Source organism: Solanum lycopersicum, chromosome 2 (assembly GCF_036512215.1).
Source record: "Solanum lycopersicum chromosome 2, SLM_r2.1".
In the NCBI taxonomy this organism is placed as follows: Eukaryota; Viridiplantae; Streptophyta; class Magnoliopsida; order Solanales; family Solanaceae; genus Solanum; species Solanum lycopersicum.
Genome location: NC_090801.1, coordinates 15809088 through 15826765, shown reverse-complemented (window position 1 = coordinate 15826765; position 17678 = coordinate 15809088). Strand labels below are relative to the sequence as shown.

General features: G+C 34.7%; 2 protein-coding genes across 2 annotated transcripts; one reads left to right on the top strand and one right to left on the bottom strand.

The window, feature by feature from the left end:
• Positions 1-1734: 1734 nt before the first annotated feature.
• Positions 1735-2136, top strand: LOC101266281 (uncharacterized). Its single transcript, XM_004231670.2, has one exon. The coding sequence runs from the start codon at positions 1735-1737 to the stop codon at positions 2134-2136; it is 402 nt and encodes a 133-aa protein (XP_004231718.1).
• A 2394-nt stretch (positions 2137-4530) lies between these two features.
• Positions 4531-5011, bottom strand: LOC138342331 (uncharacterized). The gene is made up of 2 exons (XM_069294660.1): positions 4859-5011; positions 4531-4788 (listed from the first exon to the last, which is right to left on the bottom strand). Exons 1-2 carry the CDS (start codon positions 5009-5011, stop codon positions 4531-4533), a joined length of 411 nt encoding a protein of 136 aa, XP_069150761.1.
• Positions 5012-17678: the final 12667 nt, after the last annotated feature.

The window sequence follows — 17678 nt, the reverse complement described above, 5'->3', positions numbered from 1 at the left end:
TCGGGTAGACCATTACTATTGTATATTTCAGTATTGGATAATGCTTTCAGTTGTATCTTTGGACAACACGATGAAACAGGGAGGAAGGAACAAGCAATATATTACATGAGGAAGAAGTTTACATCATGAGAACCCGATTCTCTCTATTAGAGCGCACCTGTTGTGCTCTAACATGTGTTGCCCAAAAGTTATGACATTACCTCTCATCGCATACTACATATCTGATTTCAAGGATGGATCGTTTGAAGTATATCTTTAAAAAGCTCATGCTCATAGGTAAACTGGAAAAATGGCATATACTATTGAGCGAGTTCGACATAGTGTATATCACGCAAATAGCAGTGAAAGCACAAGCTTTAGCAGACCACATGGCAGAGAATCCCGTGGACGATGATTAGAGGTTGTTGAAGACCTACTTCCCAAATGAAGAGGTGGACTTTGTGGGAGAGGACATTTCTGAAGAGTATGATTGATAGAGAATGTTTTTTGATGGAGTTATTAATCTTAACAGATCCGACATCGGGCTGTTTTGATCTCACCCATCGGGCAACATTATCCGGTATTAGCAAAACTGAGATTCCTTTGCTTAAATAATATGGTCGAATACAAAGCTTTCATACTAGGTCTCTGATGGGCGATTGACTTGGATGTCCAGGAAATACTAATAATAGGGGATGCAGACCGATTGATCCATCAGGTTCGAGGTGATTGGGCAACAAAAACTCAAAAGGTGTTACCATATTTAGAGTGTGTGCATAGGTTACGTAAAAAGTTTGTCAAAACAGATTTCAGACATGTACCAAGGGTCCAAAATGAATTTGCAGACGCCTTAGCCACTCTGTATTCCATGATTCGACACCCCGATCACAATTTCATTGATCCTATTCACATTTACATACATGAACAACCAGCTTATTGTTTCCATGTTGAGGAAGAGACTGATGGAAAGCCCTGGTACGATGACATTAGAGGATATTTGAAGAGTGGTGAATACATAGAAGATGCAACAAATGTACAAAAGCGTACAATTCGAAGGTTAGCAACACGAATCTTTTTAAGTGGAGAAATCTTCTATAGAAGAACTCCCGATTTGGAGCTGCTAAGATGCGTCGAAGCAGAAAAGGCTCGCAGGCTGGTCGAAGAGATACATGCTGGCACCTGTGGCCCTCACATGAACGGTTTTACATTAGCAAAGAAGATTCTGAGATCAGGATATTATTGGCTAACTATGGAGACAGACTGCATTCGCTACGTCCAGAAATGTCATCAATGTCAGACTCACGTAGATATGATCGAGTACCCCCCAGCAAACTCCATGTAACTAGTTCACCTTTGCGGTTCGCAGCATGGGGCATGGACGTCATTGGTCCAATCGAGCCAACAGCATTCAACAAGCGCAGATTAAATATTGTCGCAATTGACTATTTCACCAAGTGGGTTGAGGACAACTCCCATAATTCAGTGAAAAAGAAAGTTGTGGATGACTTTGTCAAAAATAACATTATTTGTAGGTTCGGAATTCCTGAGTCAATTATCATTCACAACGGCACCAACCTAAACAGTGACCTAATAAGATCAATGTGTGAGAAGTTCAAGATCAGTCATCAAAACTCTACAACATATAGGCCACAAATGAACGGGGTTGTTGAGGAAGCAAACAAAAACTACAAAAGGATATTGCGCAAGATGATCGATAACCACTAACACTGGCAAGAAAAGCTACCTTTCGCATTGATGGGGTATCGTACAACAATAAGAACATCCACAGGGGCCACACCTTACTTCTTAGTATACGGCACTGAAGCTATGATACCTGTCGAACTAGAGATACCTTCCCTAAGGATCATCCAAGAAGCAAAGTTGACTGATGCTGACTGGATACGAGGTCGGGCAGAGAATTTGGCATTAATAGATGGAAGACGAATTAACGCCATTTGTCATGGTCATCTCTATCAGAATAGAATGGCCAGACCTTTCAACAAGAAGGTTAAACCAAGACATTTCTCACCTGGGCAACTAGTTTTGAATCGGATTTTCCCAAATCAAGACAAAGCAAAGGGTAAATTTTCACCAAACTGGCAAGGTGTGTACATAGTCTCTCGAGTACTGACAGGCGGGGCCGTCATACTTACATAAATGGATGGAGAAGTTTGTCCAAAACCTATCAATTCAGATTCTGTGAAGAAATATTACATCTAGAGATTGAGTCATGCTCTTTTGTAATTTGGAACTACGTTAGACCTGATTCCCGTTTAAGAGGGGATACGTAGGCGCTCCTATGGGGGTTCGGTCTTATTATAAATAAAACTTTCATTTCCCCTTCTATTGATAACTGGGGAAGAATTTTAGAGAGGATCTCAAAAATTCCATCAAGATTTCTCCTTGCACATCTTCATACCGGGGAAGAATTTTTTAGTAAACTCAAACATTTCGCCAAAAGTTTCTTCTCAACAAGCAGTCAGCTTACAACGAAGATCAAATAATAGATCTACTTTTAAGTCAGACGTTGTAAAGTCTCAACCTATGTCATGGTCAAAGATTCAACATCAGCTTTTACTAAATGATAATTTCAAAATCTGTCAAAGTTTCCTCTCCCTTTTTATGAAAAAACAGACGCTCGAAAAGGTGTGGATGGTGAGCCAAAAGAGCACGATGCGCTAAATCATGGATACAAATCAACCTCCCCTTTTTAAAACTAACCATTTTTCTTTGAATGTAGAAAATACAGGTACATATACAAAGGTAATTTCAACAATCAACATACCACTTTTGAGCCCGACAAATGACACTAGACCCTTTCAACAAGGCGAATGTCCAAGCTACTACATACCGTCCTCATTAAACTATGAAATTGCACTATGTATAAGATCTAGGCTTGAATGACTACATTATGCCCGAGATCGCATTTTGTCTCGAAGAATCGCATCATCACATGTACCCTAGATTTACTTTTGATCGGAGATTTGCATCATATTGCATGTGCCCAGAGAAATGCATCGCATGTGCTCGATATTGCATGTGCCTGAAGAAATGAATCATTGCAAGTGCTCGATATTACATCAGATTCATGGATACTCACATTATCATTCGGCTACTCAACTACCATTGAGACTACCATCAAGATATCTTCGGATTCAAATCGCCATTGTGACCTACTGTCTCTTCATTTAGGCTCGTCCGCCTTACAATAGGACTTCTAGGCTCGCCCACCTTATAATGCGACATTTAGGATCGTCCACCTTACAATGGGACTTCTAGGCTTGTCCGCCTTATAATGCGACATCTATGCTCATCCACATTACAATGCGACGTTTAAGCTGGTCCTCCTTATAGGACTTCTAGGCTCGTCCTGCTTAAAAGAACATTTAGGCCGTCCACCTCAAAAGTACTTTTAGGCTCGTCCGCCTCATAGGACATTTATGTTCGTCCGCTTTATAAGATATTTAGGTCGCCCGCCTTAAAATGACACTTAGGCTCGTCCGCCTTAAAATTACGTTTAGACTCTCCTTACAACCAGACATTTCCTTATATTATTATTTCGCTATACTATGATATCTATTGGAGGTTGACTTTAACCATCGGAGATGGGTTGCAATTCTCCTACAAGTTAAGCCAAAGTTTATGAGGACGTCTCAAAACAGATGTGCTTCTTATCACCTCTTGTCATTGTTTTTAGAACTCATATTTTATCATTGTTGGTAATATTTTATATATTTATAAGAAAACATTTTATTTAGAATTTGAAGATATGATCGATTGCTCAAAGGATAATAAACTAAATCTCGTATAACCAGAGATATGTAGGCGGCTTAATATCAAAGTCTCAGTCGTACCCTTTTTCAACTCTACATCATTTCAATTGATCCAAATGATATCTCTTGTCGATCGGACAATATCGGATACTAAGTCAACGTTGGTTTCCTTCCAATTCATTCTTCATTATCAATAAACAAAGGGGCAGCTGTTGACACCCAATTTTAACCTACCTTTAACCATTTTTTACGAATACTATTCGATTAAATAAGTATTTAAAGGTAAAGGTTTTCGTCAAGTTTTCTCAAAAATTATATATTTTAGTATCGTTTACTTTATAAAATTATCGTAAATATTATTATAATATTTTAAAATTAATAATGATTTTCAAATGTTTTAAAATTTAAATGATTTTAAATTATATAAAAATAATTTAATATATTTAGTATTTTAATTAGATAGCAATTCCTACACTTTCCTAAAATTATTTAAATTTTAGCCTATTCAATTCTAATTTCTTTCCATTCTAGCCACTCCATTTCAAATTTTATACCAATCATAGCCACCATTTCATTTCAATTCTAGCCAATTTTAATTGCTATTGTAGCCATTCCATATTCAATCCAATCTGATTTCAATACATCTCATCTTTTAATCTCATCCATCTATTTTATTAATCGAATCTTAACCATTCATATCTTATTAAATCAACGGTTGAGATCAAATCCTTCTTTTTCTCTATTTTGAACTATCAAAGATCTAAACCTAAGAAGATTTTCAATTTTTCACTCTCTTCTCCCTTCCTCTTCTTTGCAGCATCAGCCGCCAGCCCCTCTCTCCCCATTCTTTTTCGGCAGCCGCATCCCCTCTCCCTCTATCTCCTCGGTGACCCCTTTTCTTTTTCCCCGGCCAGCCGGCAGCTGTCGGCCGCCTCTTTCTCTCCCCCTTCTTCCCTTCTCTCCAATCGTCTTCCTCTCCATCGTTCCTCTTCCTCCCCCCGTTTCCCCTATCTATTTTCCCTCCCTTTTTCTTCTCCTGCAGGGACAACACGAAGGGAAACCACCGGCAGCTGCAACAGACAGCGATAGGCAGCAGCTCCGACAACCCCAGAAGCAGCGGACAGCCGCTCCCCTCCCCCTTTCCTGTCTCCAGGCCAGCCCTCCTCTCTCCAGGCCAGCCCTCCTCTCTTAGTTCTTATCGCTCTCTTTTGCCCATTTCTTTCTTTCCTTCTCCTTCCCTTCCCCTTCTTTCTCTCCATTTTTTTTGCAAGCGAGCAACGAACAACGATCGGCAGAAAACAACATCTCTAGCAGTGAGGAAGCAGCCGCCGCCAACGAGAAGCTAAAGCCAGTGCCGCCTCGCCTCCTCTCATTTCAATTTTTTCCAAGCAGCAGCTTGTCGAGGAACAAACAACATTAGCATCCAGGCGAGGATATCCGGCGGACAACATCTCCAACTGTGACAATGTTGGCCATAAATTTTGCAAGGAAAGTAGTAAAATCTGACAAGTCTTTCGAAGAGCTTATGATGGATCCGTCCAGGTATGGTTTTTCTAATGTTCATTTCTTCCTGATGTGCATTTAATGTTTGTTGTTCATGAGTAAGATAAATCTTGGTGATTTTAATTACTTGTTCATATTTTTGTTGTCAATTGTTAATGATTTTTGGCTATTGGTATGTTGACTGATCATTGCTCTTAGTAATCCGTTATATATCCCTTCTTGTTAATTAGTCTTGCTTCTTCTTTGAACCATGATAAATTAATTGATAGTTTCCTTATGGTAGATGCAAACATGATTATTTGTTTGTCACTCTTAACTTAGAGATGGACGCAATTTTTTTTATATGTCTTATTGTTTTGGTATGAAATAAATATATAAATAATTTGGTTGATTTATTCACTTTGACTGTAAGAATTGTAATGTTGTAAATTGATATAAGTATTTTATTCCCTTGTGTCTAATACTGTTTAATTATAGCATGCTAACTATTACTTGCTCCTATTTTTGTAAAAATACCTTATATTTGGCAAAACGAATTTAAATAAAATCCATTTTTTTCACACTTTTTTATTTATGGAAAATATATTTCTTACCTGTTCATATTTGGTAATGATTTTTTTAAATAAAAATTCTTATTTTGGCCCCTCTTTATTTACGGAAAACTATATTACTTTCCCAATTTGATTTCTTACTACTTTATATATGTTAAAAAGATTTTGTTTGGATCTTCATTATTTAAGGTAAAACAAATATTGTCTTCCTAACTTTATTATTACTTATTTATTTTTGGTAAGAGTATTTTAAATATTTTCCTGATTTTTGCTCCTCTTTTATTTACAGAAATATATTACTTTTCTTATTTTATTACTTGCTTATAGTTGGTAAAAAATATTTAAATAATTTGGCTGATTTGAATCTTTTTTTGAATAAGGAAAAAATGATAATTAATTGATTTTCTTTAAATATTTTATTTCCTTATTTGTTCCTGCCTCTTCTACTATATAAGAGACAATTTTCCTTCTTTTATAACATTCATTGACATCTTTGAGAGGAACACATTCTCCCAACTAACACTAAACTCACTTATTCTCTCTCAAAACAAGAGCTAGACTTCTTAACTCTCTCATTGCTCTCTTGATACTTTCAAGTGCTACCTTGCTACTTTGGTTTTTTCGAGTAAAGGTTGGATCAACTTGTTTCATTGCTACTATTTCTTTTCTGCTTAACCGATTAGTATTCTTTAATAACATTATACTATTAGTCATCCCTCTATTATTTTTAATTTTCTTATTTTGCATTTATTATAATTTTTGTGAGGAAGCACTCCTTATCTTTTCCCCAATGTGTGTTAATATGTCTATGCCTATGTTTTGTATTTTTTATTTCTTACGTGTGTTGTTTATATATGTATATATGAGAGTAATTGGTTACTAAGATTATTTTACATTACAATCATTCTTCCATTGTATACGTGTCACCTTACTTATTCTAGCAGGTTTTGGACTTAAAGTTCAAGATGAGGAAGAGTGGCCTAGAAGAAATTTCGGATAAATCTTTGTTTATTTTAATATTGTGTATATTTTCATTTGTTATTACAATATGTGTATAGCTCTAAAATAATTCTTATATATGAAGGAATTCGGGGGATCACCTAGGAAGTGGGAATTATGTGTTAATCATTTTTTATTGCAAACTTGTTTGTGTGATAAACGTATAGGCATGCTTTTAAACACAAACAAGTTTGCAATAAAAATGATTAACACATAATTCCCCCTCCCTAGGTGATCCCCCGAATTGCTTCATATATAAGAGTTCTTTTAGAGTTATACACATATTGTAATAACAAGTGAAAATATACACAATATTAAAATAAACAAAGATTTGTTTGAAATTTCTTCTAGGCCACTCTTCCTCATCTTGAACTTTAAGTTCAAAACCTGCTAGAATAAGTAAGGTGACAGTATACTATGGAAGAATGATTGTAATGTAAAATAATCATAGTAACCAATTACTCTCATACATACATATATAAACAACACACGTAGAAATAAAAAAGACAACATAGTCATAAACATATTAACAAACATAGGGGAAAAGATAAGGAGTGCTTCCTCACAAAAACAATAATAAATGCAAAATAAAAAAATTAAAAATAATAGAGGGCTGAGTAATAGTATAATGTTATTTAAGAATACTAATCGGTTAAGCAGAAAACAAATATTAGCAATGAAACAAGTTGATCTAACCTTTACTCGAACAAAAGCAAAGTACCACTTGAAAGTTATCAGAAACTTATTTTGTTCAAGAGTAGCAAGAGAGAAATGAGAGAGTTAAGAAGTCTATCGCTTATGTTGAGAGAGAATAAATGAGTTTAGTGTTAGTTGAGAGAATGTGTTCTTCTCAAAGATGTCAATGTATGTTATAAAAGAATAAAAAGGGTCTCTTATATAGTAGAAGAGGCAGGAACAAGTAAGGAAAAGAAATATTTTTAAAAAGTCAATTAATTATCATTTTATCCTTATTCAAAAGAAGATTCAAATCAGACAAATTATTTAAATATCTTTTACCAACTATACGAAAGTAACAAAATAAGAAAAGTAATATATTTCTTTAAATGAATAGGAACCAAAATCAGGAAAATATTTAAAATGCTCTTACCAAAAATAAATAAGTAATAATAAAGTTAGGAAGACAATATTCTTTTACCTTAAATAATGAAGATCCAAACAAAATCTTTTTAACATATATAAAGAAGTAAGAAATCAGATTAGGAAGAGTAATATAGTTTTCCTTAAATAAAGAGGGGCCAAAATCAGAAAAAAAAAATTAAAAAAATCAATTCCAAATATGAACAGGTAAGAAATATATTTTCCATAAATAAAGAAGTGTGAAAAAAATATATATTATTTACATTCGTTTTACCAAATAGAAGGTATTTTTACCAAAATAGGAGCAGGTAATAGTTAACATGCTATAATTGAACACTATTAGACACTAGGGAATAAAATACTTATAACAATTTACAGCATTACAATTCTCACAGTCAAAGTGAACAAATCAACCAAATGATTTATTTATTTATTTCATACCAAAACAATATGACAAATAAAAAAAAATTCGTCCAACTTTAAGTTAAGAGTGACAAACAAATAATCATGTTTGCATCTAACATAAACAAACTATCAATTAATATATCATGATTCAAACAAGAAGCAATACTAATTAACAAGAAGGGATATATAACGGATTACTAAGAGCAATGATCAGTCAACATACTAATAGCAAAAAATCATTAACAATTGACAACAAAAATATGAACAAGTAGTTAAAATCACCAAGATTTATCTTACGCATGAATAACAAACATGAAATGCACATTAGGAATAAATGAACATTAGAAAAACCATACCTGGACGGATCCATAAGGATCCATCATAAGCTCATCGGAAGACTTGTCAGATTTCACTTTTTTCCTTGCGGAATTTATGGCCAACATTGTCACTGTTGGAGATGTTGTCCACCGGAGATCCTCGCCTGGATGCTAATGTTGTTGGCTCCTCGACAAGCTGCTGCTCGGAAAAAATAGAGATGCGAGGAGGCGAGGCGCTACTGGCTCTAGCTTCTTGCTGGCGGCTGCTGCTTCCTCACTTCTAGAGATGTTGTTTTCTGCCGGTCGTCATCCATTGCTCGCCTGCAAAAAGAATTGGAGAGAAAGAAGGGGAAGGGAAGGAGAAGGGAAGAAATAAATAGGGAAAAGAGAGCGATGAAAACTAAGAGAGGAGCGCTGGCCTGGAGAGAGGAAAGGGGGAGGGGAGCGGTTGTCTGCTGCTGCTGGTGTTGTCGGAGCTGTTGCTTGTCATTGTTTGTTGCAGCTACCAGTGGTTTCCCGTCGTGCTGTCCCTGCAAGAGAAGAAAAAGGGAGGGAAAACAGAGGGGGGAAACGGGGGGAGAAAGAGGAATGATGGAGAGGGAGAGGGGAAGAGGGAGACGATTGGAGAGAAGGGAAGAAGGGGGAGAGAAAGAGGCATCCAACAGCTGCTTGCTGGTCGGGGAAAAAAGAATAGGGGTCGTCGGGGAGAGAGAGGGAGAGGGGAGGCGGACTTTGGAAAAGAATGGGGAGAGAGAGAGGCTGGCGGCTGATGCTGCCAAGGAGAGCGAGGGAGAAGAGAGTGAAAAATTGAAAATCTTCTAAGGTTTAAATCTTTGATAGTTTAAGATAGACAAAAAGAAGGATTTAATCTCAACCGTTGATTGAATAAGAGAAGAATGGTTAAGATTCAATTAATAAAATAGATGGATGAGATTAAAAGATGAGATGTATTGAAATCTGATAGGATTGAATATGGAATGGCTACAATTGCAATTGAAATTGGCTAGAATTGAAATGAAATGGGGGCTATGATTGGAATAAAATTTGAAGTGGAGTGGTTAGAATTGAAAGAAATTAGAATAGAATAGGCTAGAATTTAAATAATTTTAAACAAAGTGTAGGAATTAATATTTAATTAAAATACTACATATATTAAATTATTTTTGTATAATCGAAAATCATTTAAATTTTAAAACATTTGAAATTCCTTAATAATTTTAAAATATTATAATAATATTTATGATTATTTTATAAAGTAAAAGATAATAAAATATATAATTTTTGAGAAAAATCGACTAAAACTTTAAACTTTAAATACGTATTTAATTGAATATTATTCCTATAAAATGGTTAAAGTTCGGTCAAAAGTGGGTGTCAAGAAAGACATGGAACGTAAAGACTATTTCCAAAATCTTATGCTTTGATACCAAGTTTGTCACGAACTAAGAGCACCCCAAAGTCATAACATAGCGTACTTGCCCTCGAAGAGGTCTTATACAAACCCTTAGCATTCATTAATCACATGGGTATAAAAATAGTGCAGAACTAAACTTTTCTCAATACAATCAACAATCAAAGCTTATTTATCGAATGGTGGAACACTAAGTCTCAACAGAGCCAATTTAAAGAAGTCTCAATATCATGAGGACATGACCCTTTACAATCAAAAGATAACTATTAGAGGTATATTAGATGAAACATAATAAAACTTCTACTACAAGTGTCCTCGAATCCTTCAGCACATACCAAAGCTTGAGTATAGAAAATTCAATCACTTAAATATAGGAAGAATCCTTTAGTCAACACATCCTACACTTGGTATAAAAATATGATGAAGATGGTGTAAGTAGAAATATGCACTAAGTATGATCACCATGAAAAAACATTCTAAAAAGGATATTTAGTTGAAAGTCATGCAATTATGTCATTTTTTGTAAACATTATGAAATACAGTATAAGAGACATGGTATTGAATCATTACCAACATATAAGTACTTTATCACATTAGTGACATATTAATCACATATAGACCATTGTCTTTACCTTTCAACTTTACCTCAAGTAACCTTCAAGAATCACATTGTGCAATGTGTTGATAGTGTCCCGTGCCACAATCCACACCTAAGTAACACTTTAAGGTTGCCCAAGGTGGACCCTTGTAGTATCTCTTTCCAACTCAACCATATTAATTCATAAAGATACAACACATTAAAAGTAATAATACTCATATAAGAACCATCATCCAAGATAACCCAAGTCGCACCAGTGTAATGTGCAAGTAGCATTCCATGTTACTACCCACACCAAGTGCTCTTTCAGAATCACCTTCAACTAGGCACATCACATTCAATAAGTTATGACACTTTCATTAACAATATACATAACATCAACATGCTTCATTAACATCATATAAGAACTCATTAATTCATAATTATCATAAGGACATGCACCGACCCCATTCAAATTTCTACTTGTGAAATGCATGGATGACGTTCCATTCCACCACCTACACAAAATATTACACCCTTAGAAAGAAATAATTCACTTTATTAGTTTGTGGGGGTAATAGTTAACCAACATAGACCATGAGATCTTAACATGAAAAATCGGTATTAAACCTTACTGGAGGAGGGATCCCCACATTCCTAAGTTAGGGCCATTCATTTAGCTTTTACGTTGAAAACCACTAGGAAGTCCTATCTTGGCACATAGTTAAGGGATGGGGAGATTGTTAATAGGTACCTAGCCTCAACTCATGTAAGGGTACCCATCTCAGAAGATTGTTACTAAGTACCTCGCCTCAACTCACGAGAGAGTACTTATTTGTATCATATATGTTTGGTGCTTAGCATTAATCTCCAAGGAGTATTAGACTTTACTTACATTAATTCATTATAAGTTAAGGGATTGCTACAAAATACCCCGGATCAACTAACCGGAGGGTATCCATACCAACCGATCATTCTTTCTTTGGAAAGCTCTCAAGAATATTGAGATTGTTACTAGACACTCCGCGTCTAATCACAAGAGATTATCCATATTAAATCCTCCATTAATTCATTAGAGGACAATTGAGCAAACCATTCAATAAACTCACATTAATTACTTCTCTAGTTTCATCAATTAATTCATTAATGTGTGCGTACGCATATGTGATAAAAGCTTTTCACATAACGACATTCATTCATAAAATTATCTTCTAAAGATAACAATACTACCTTCATCATAATCTACACCAAATATGCTTAAAATTAACATTATACACTAGTAATAATTTTATATTTAAGAACTACATTCATAACATCATAACAAACCTCCATTAATGTACATAATAACAATACTTCACTTAATTTTATAATGCCTTGAAGACAATGGTCCCAACACATTCAAGGAGTAAGCACATCCACCATAAGTGGATCAAACCAATCCAAGAACAATCGTACTATAGTCAAGAAGCTAGGTCAAGTTACCCCTTTCCAATTCCATGATCACCATTACTCACTTCTTCAAACAATTCACAATCAATAGGTAAAGATTACAATATAACCAATAATACAATTCAATGTAAACATAATTCCATCATTATATCATCATGATCACAAATCCCACTTCATAGGCCAATTTACGAGTTAAGGAAAATCATGGGTTCCTTAGATAATTTCATGTAAAATCATCCTAAAAAATTAATTCATCAATATAATGACATTGAAAACACTTAATCAATGAACTCGTGGTTAGAATATAAATTGGGTGTTTTGATCATATAAACACTTTTGAAAACTTTTTTTATTAAATTCCTTGAATGAAATGTTATTCAAGAATGAAACATCACCGTACAATACCTCATTATTAGAAATCCATGAAAATTGAACAAGAAAGCACTTGAAATCTCCCCTTCTAGCCTTAACTTGACCTAGTCCTTCACAAGTGTTCTAGAGAGAAAAATTTGACAGCCGGGTTTTGAATTATGAAGAATAAATTATAAATAGAGGCTTAATTGTTTTAAAATACTTAAAATAACCTAAAATACGTAAATAATTTGCCCCAATATTTAATTATGAAAAGATAGAATTTACAAAACCACATTTGGCTTGGTTGAATTCCATCAGTAAACAGGGAAAGACATACAAAGCCTCCACCTATAAACCTTAGGTGGAGTGACGAGCCATCAAAATATTAAAGATATTTCTTATAATTTTAACAAGTTTACCAATTCATATAACAAATGTGAATCTCTAGTTCATCCTACTTCATTTTTAGGGTCCTTAGATGTACTGTAGAGTTCGGCTTCCCAAAATGGGTTACTTCTAACATAGTTGAGTTCGGGTTCCAAAAGAATGTATCTCATGATATTGAAACCAAATACCTTAGATCAGTTCGAGATTCTAGAAGTAATCACTTTATGTTTTCCACATAGGCCTTTAGCTATTAGATCCACCTATGATAAGAGTATGGTTATACCTTAGGCAAGTAGAACAACCATTTTCATTGTGGGGTAGCCACCGGATTTCATGTTTATCTCACATCGTCTATGATGATTAAGTCTAATGTCCTTTTATGTCAATCAAGAAGCCTTACTTCAGTATGGGTGGAATTATGGGATCTTACTCATGCATTGCACAAGTATGTTTTTAGGGTATTTAATATACGTTCCTATTATGATATGATGATTCATTTGATGATTATAATGATGAATTATATTTTGCAATTATGTTAAAAATGATTCTTTCACTTACAAAAATTTCATACTTTCAACTGAAATGTCCCTTTCATGTTTTCAGGGTTTTTATGCATAGGTATCGGCATACTTAGTGTATACTTGTACTAACACATATTTTTATATGTCTTCCACAAGTGTAGGGATCAGTGTTTGTGTAATATTTTATAAAGTTACATGCCCCGTGAACAACCAATAGGTCTTTAAGAATGGGTATTGGGGTACATAGGCGGCCCAATGCCCAATATTGAAAAATATTGGGCATTGTATATATAATTGGCTAAGGGGTGTTAGTCAATTTCAATATTTACTCAAGTACGCATAACATGATCCAAGCTTATTTAGAATTGTACCTGCAATGAAGACCCTAGGCTAAAATTATAAATTATTTTGATTCACAAACCAAATCATTAGGTACTAGGCATCCAAGTGTCAAGCCTAGCACCATAGCACATAACTATTTAAAATGATCATGTAGATTAAGCAGTGCCTAAGGACATAACGAGGATCCTTGGGACAATAAGTAAACATTCCCAAATTAACCATAAATAATAGTTAGTTAGGAAAGTAAAACCAACCCATGTGGAATCACATGTGCAAGACATGTGAAGAAGCTTCCAAATGAGGGGACCACCCTAACCGAATTTGGTTAGGGTAGTTAGGGGGAAAACGTGCACAAGGGAAAACTCCATGTGTGGCCTAACTTTCTAGCTAATTTTAGACTCTAACCTACTACCCTAACTAGATAACTAACCTCGGACCAAAGGAAATAAACTAATTAGTACACCCGACACCTAAGACTTAATAGGGTGACACTAACCTAGTAACTAGTTAAAGAAACATCCTAGTACCTAACCTAGGATGGTCCAAAGGAATAGTTATTATTATAACGACTTAAGGGTACTTTAGTAATTACCCTAGGACACTTAATTTATTAAATTAGAAATTTAATTAATTAAATTAAAGGTGTCAAACAAAAAATCTTACACTAACCTAGTACAACTCAAGAAACATCCTAGTACTTAACCTAGGATGGTCCAAAAGGGTTAATTATCGTTCCAATGACTTAGGGGTACTTTATTAATTACCCTAGGTCCATTAATTAATTATATTATCCATTTAATTAATTAACTTAAAAGGGTGAAAACGAAATAATTAGGAAAAATTTTAGATTTGCCTAAGTATAGTGTTTTCCTTGTAATAGTAAATCTAGGAGGGGCTTTTTAGTAATTAATTAATATATTTATATAATTAACTTATTAACCCCTAAGTAGAATGAGAAAATATCAGTTAATACTTAAACTCACATTCAAACTCAAACAAATAGATGACGCTAAACAGTAAGCAAGCGATCGAAAGAAAAACAGAAAATTTCATTGATTCTCGTAGGCGATTTCAATGTTTCTCCAAGTTTTCGTTCAAGGTGGTCTTCGTAGATTAAGTTCTACTCAAGGTATGGGTTTATATCCTGGAGTTATTCCTCCACTAGAATTTTCTTTTGAACGATTCATAAGGTCTTCAAAACCAGGGTTGTTCCCGTCGTTCTCGTCGGACTTCCCTTCCCTAGTATCCTTTTACGATTTAATGTTTAATAGGTTACTGATCATGTTGTTGGTATATGGTGATAGCTTATCTTAACGTGTATTGTCCTTGAATGATGAATGTCGAATGAACCTATCAACTTATAATCGTATGAAGCTAATGTTTCCAACGTGAATTAAAAACCGATGATATGTTAGTTTCATCCATAAATGTCAAGTGTTGATGTGTGTGTGTCCGAATGTTTAATTGTTGTTTTGTAACATTATGAACATGCTAAATTCATCAAATGGTAATGTGATTCTGTCCAATATGTATTAAAAAGGTTAACTTAAATTCATGAACTAAGATTGGTTAAAGAATGATATTATGTTAATATGTGTCCGAAAAAATTATGTATGAAGATGATTACGGATTGTTGTGCATACTTACTGTTAATGTGACTTGTTGATGATGTTGTGTTTGTTAAATGATCATATTATCCTGTCAAAGATGCTTAAAAATTCTATGCCTAACGTTATGTTATAAGGTTGGATTAAAAGATCTCCATGCAACACTACACCATTTTCGACCGACAGCAACACCACGTAAGTGTAGCCTAAACTAGCAAAAAGTGTGGCCTTTGATAAAAGGCTACAGTTTTGGACATTCAGCAATACATTTTAGGGGCTACCCAAAAGAAGCGTAACCTTTGACATTAGGCAACACTTTTTAAATATTGCCATCTTTGGCAACACTTATAGAGCGTAGACAAATAGGTATAAGGGCACGCTTTAAAGACGTGCATTAGCAACACCTATTTTTTGTTAGACTACACTTAAAAGCGTTGCCTTTTCAGATTTATTGGTCACACTTAAAAAGTGTTGCCTTTGATTGGTTCATCTATTGCAACATTTATAAAGTGTAACTTTATATCTCATCTATTGCAACACCTTTAAGGTGTTACTTTATATGTCAGCTATAGCAACACTTATAAATTGTTACTTTATATCTCATCTATAGCAACACTTATAAAGTGTTGATTTTATATCTCATCTACAGCAACACTTACGAAGTGTAACTTTATATGTACCTAAAGCAACACTTACAAAGTGTAACTTCAACATTTATAAGCCTACATGAAGCACAAATATATATAATATATTTACATACATACAAGTGACCTAAAACACAAAATGAACTAATTAATCATTAAATTGAAGCTAAATATTTCAAATAAACTTCGAGAAATATTTCATGTACAACCAAAACATAGAAAGTGATTGATTAAAGATCTCTAATATCAACAAGTTCCAAAAACCCAAAAGTGACATTCAAACGTATATGACAACATTAAAAAATTTCTTCATCTTTTGCCACAATGGATCGAGTTTACTTCTGGCCAAATTCAAATTCAATTACCTGTATTTTCCTGCACATTTAAAATAAAATTATACGTTTGTGAATTAATTGTGGAAGTGCATAATCAGAGAGAATTCACTGTAAGACAACCAATCCAAATCTAAATACAATTTCAATGTAAAAATTACACATTATAATGACTACAACATTTGTGCAGTCTTCTGTTGTTGCCTCTCAAAAATTAAACTTCAAAAGTTTAATTTGTGCAGTCTTCTGTTGTAAACTTCAATATAAAAATTACACACAAGTAGTTCAAACAAACCAGTGATGACCACTGGAAACAAGGTTCATAACATAGTTTAGAAGTGTCCACAAAAATCAATACATAACAACATGACATGATATTTTCAAAGAGCTGCAGCATAGTGCAGCTGCTAAAGGAGGATGGAGAAGTCTGACTAAGTGTGGGGTTACAGAGACCACGACGGTCCGTCGTCACTGTGACTGTCCGTCCTGCAGGTTCGTCATGAAGTTCAGAGAAGTAATCCCAGTACCCATATTCCAAGAGTTAAACTAAGTGCGGGGTTACAGAGACCATGACAGTCCGTCGTGTGTGTGACGGTCCGTCCTGTAGGTTCGTCATGAAGTACAGAGAAGTAATCCCAGTACCCACATTCCAAGAGTTTAAGTGTTTTGGAACAAATACCCTCGACGGACCGTCGTGTCTGTGACGGTCCGTAGGTGGCAGCGTAGTGCAGCTGCGGAAGGAAGATGGGTAAGTCTAAGAGCGGGGTTACGGAGTTCACGATGGTGCGTCGATTCTATGACGGTCCGTCTTGGTGGTTCGTCATGAAGTTCAGAGAATTAATCCCAGTAGCCACCCTTTTTGTGAGTGCAATCAATTGGAATTGTTGAAAAGTGAATCAAGTTCATAGATCCCCTGTTACCACCCCAAGGCAACCTAAGAGAGAACGAATGGCTCTAGCAAAGTCAACCCAGGAGAGAACTCTTACGGATTTTGTATAATAGGAATACAAGGAAATCTAGTATATGCAGAAACACAAAGCATAGGCAACACGACAAATATCGAAGCTGAAATCACAGCAATTTGGAAAGCACTAGGTTATTGCAAGAGGTGTGGGATCACAAATGCCATTTTAGAGACTGACTCGCTAAGTCTTAAGAACATGATTAAATGAGAGTGGAGGTTAACTTGAAGTTTAATTGATAAGATAGAGGAGATGCATATGATTATGGGAACAATTCAAATCCAGATAGTACATATATTTAGAGAAGTTAATCAATTAGCTAATTGCATCACAAACATATCTGTTAACCAAGAAAACAGGCAGCAATATCATAGATTTCAAGATCTACCTAGTAGTGCAAGAAAGATCTTAAACATGGACAAGCAACAGTACCAACAATAAGAATAAGAACAAAGAAAATCTTAAGC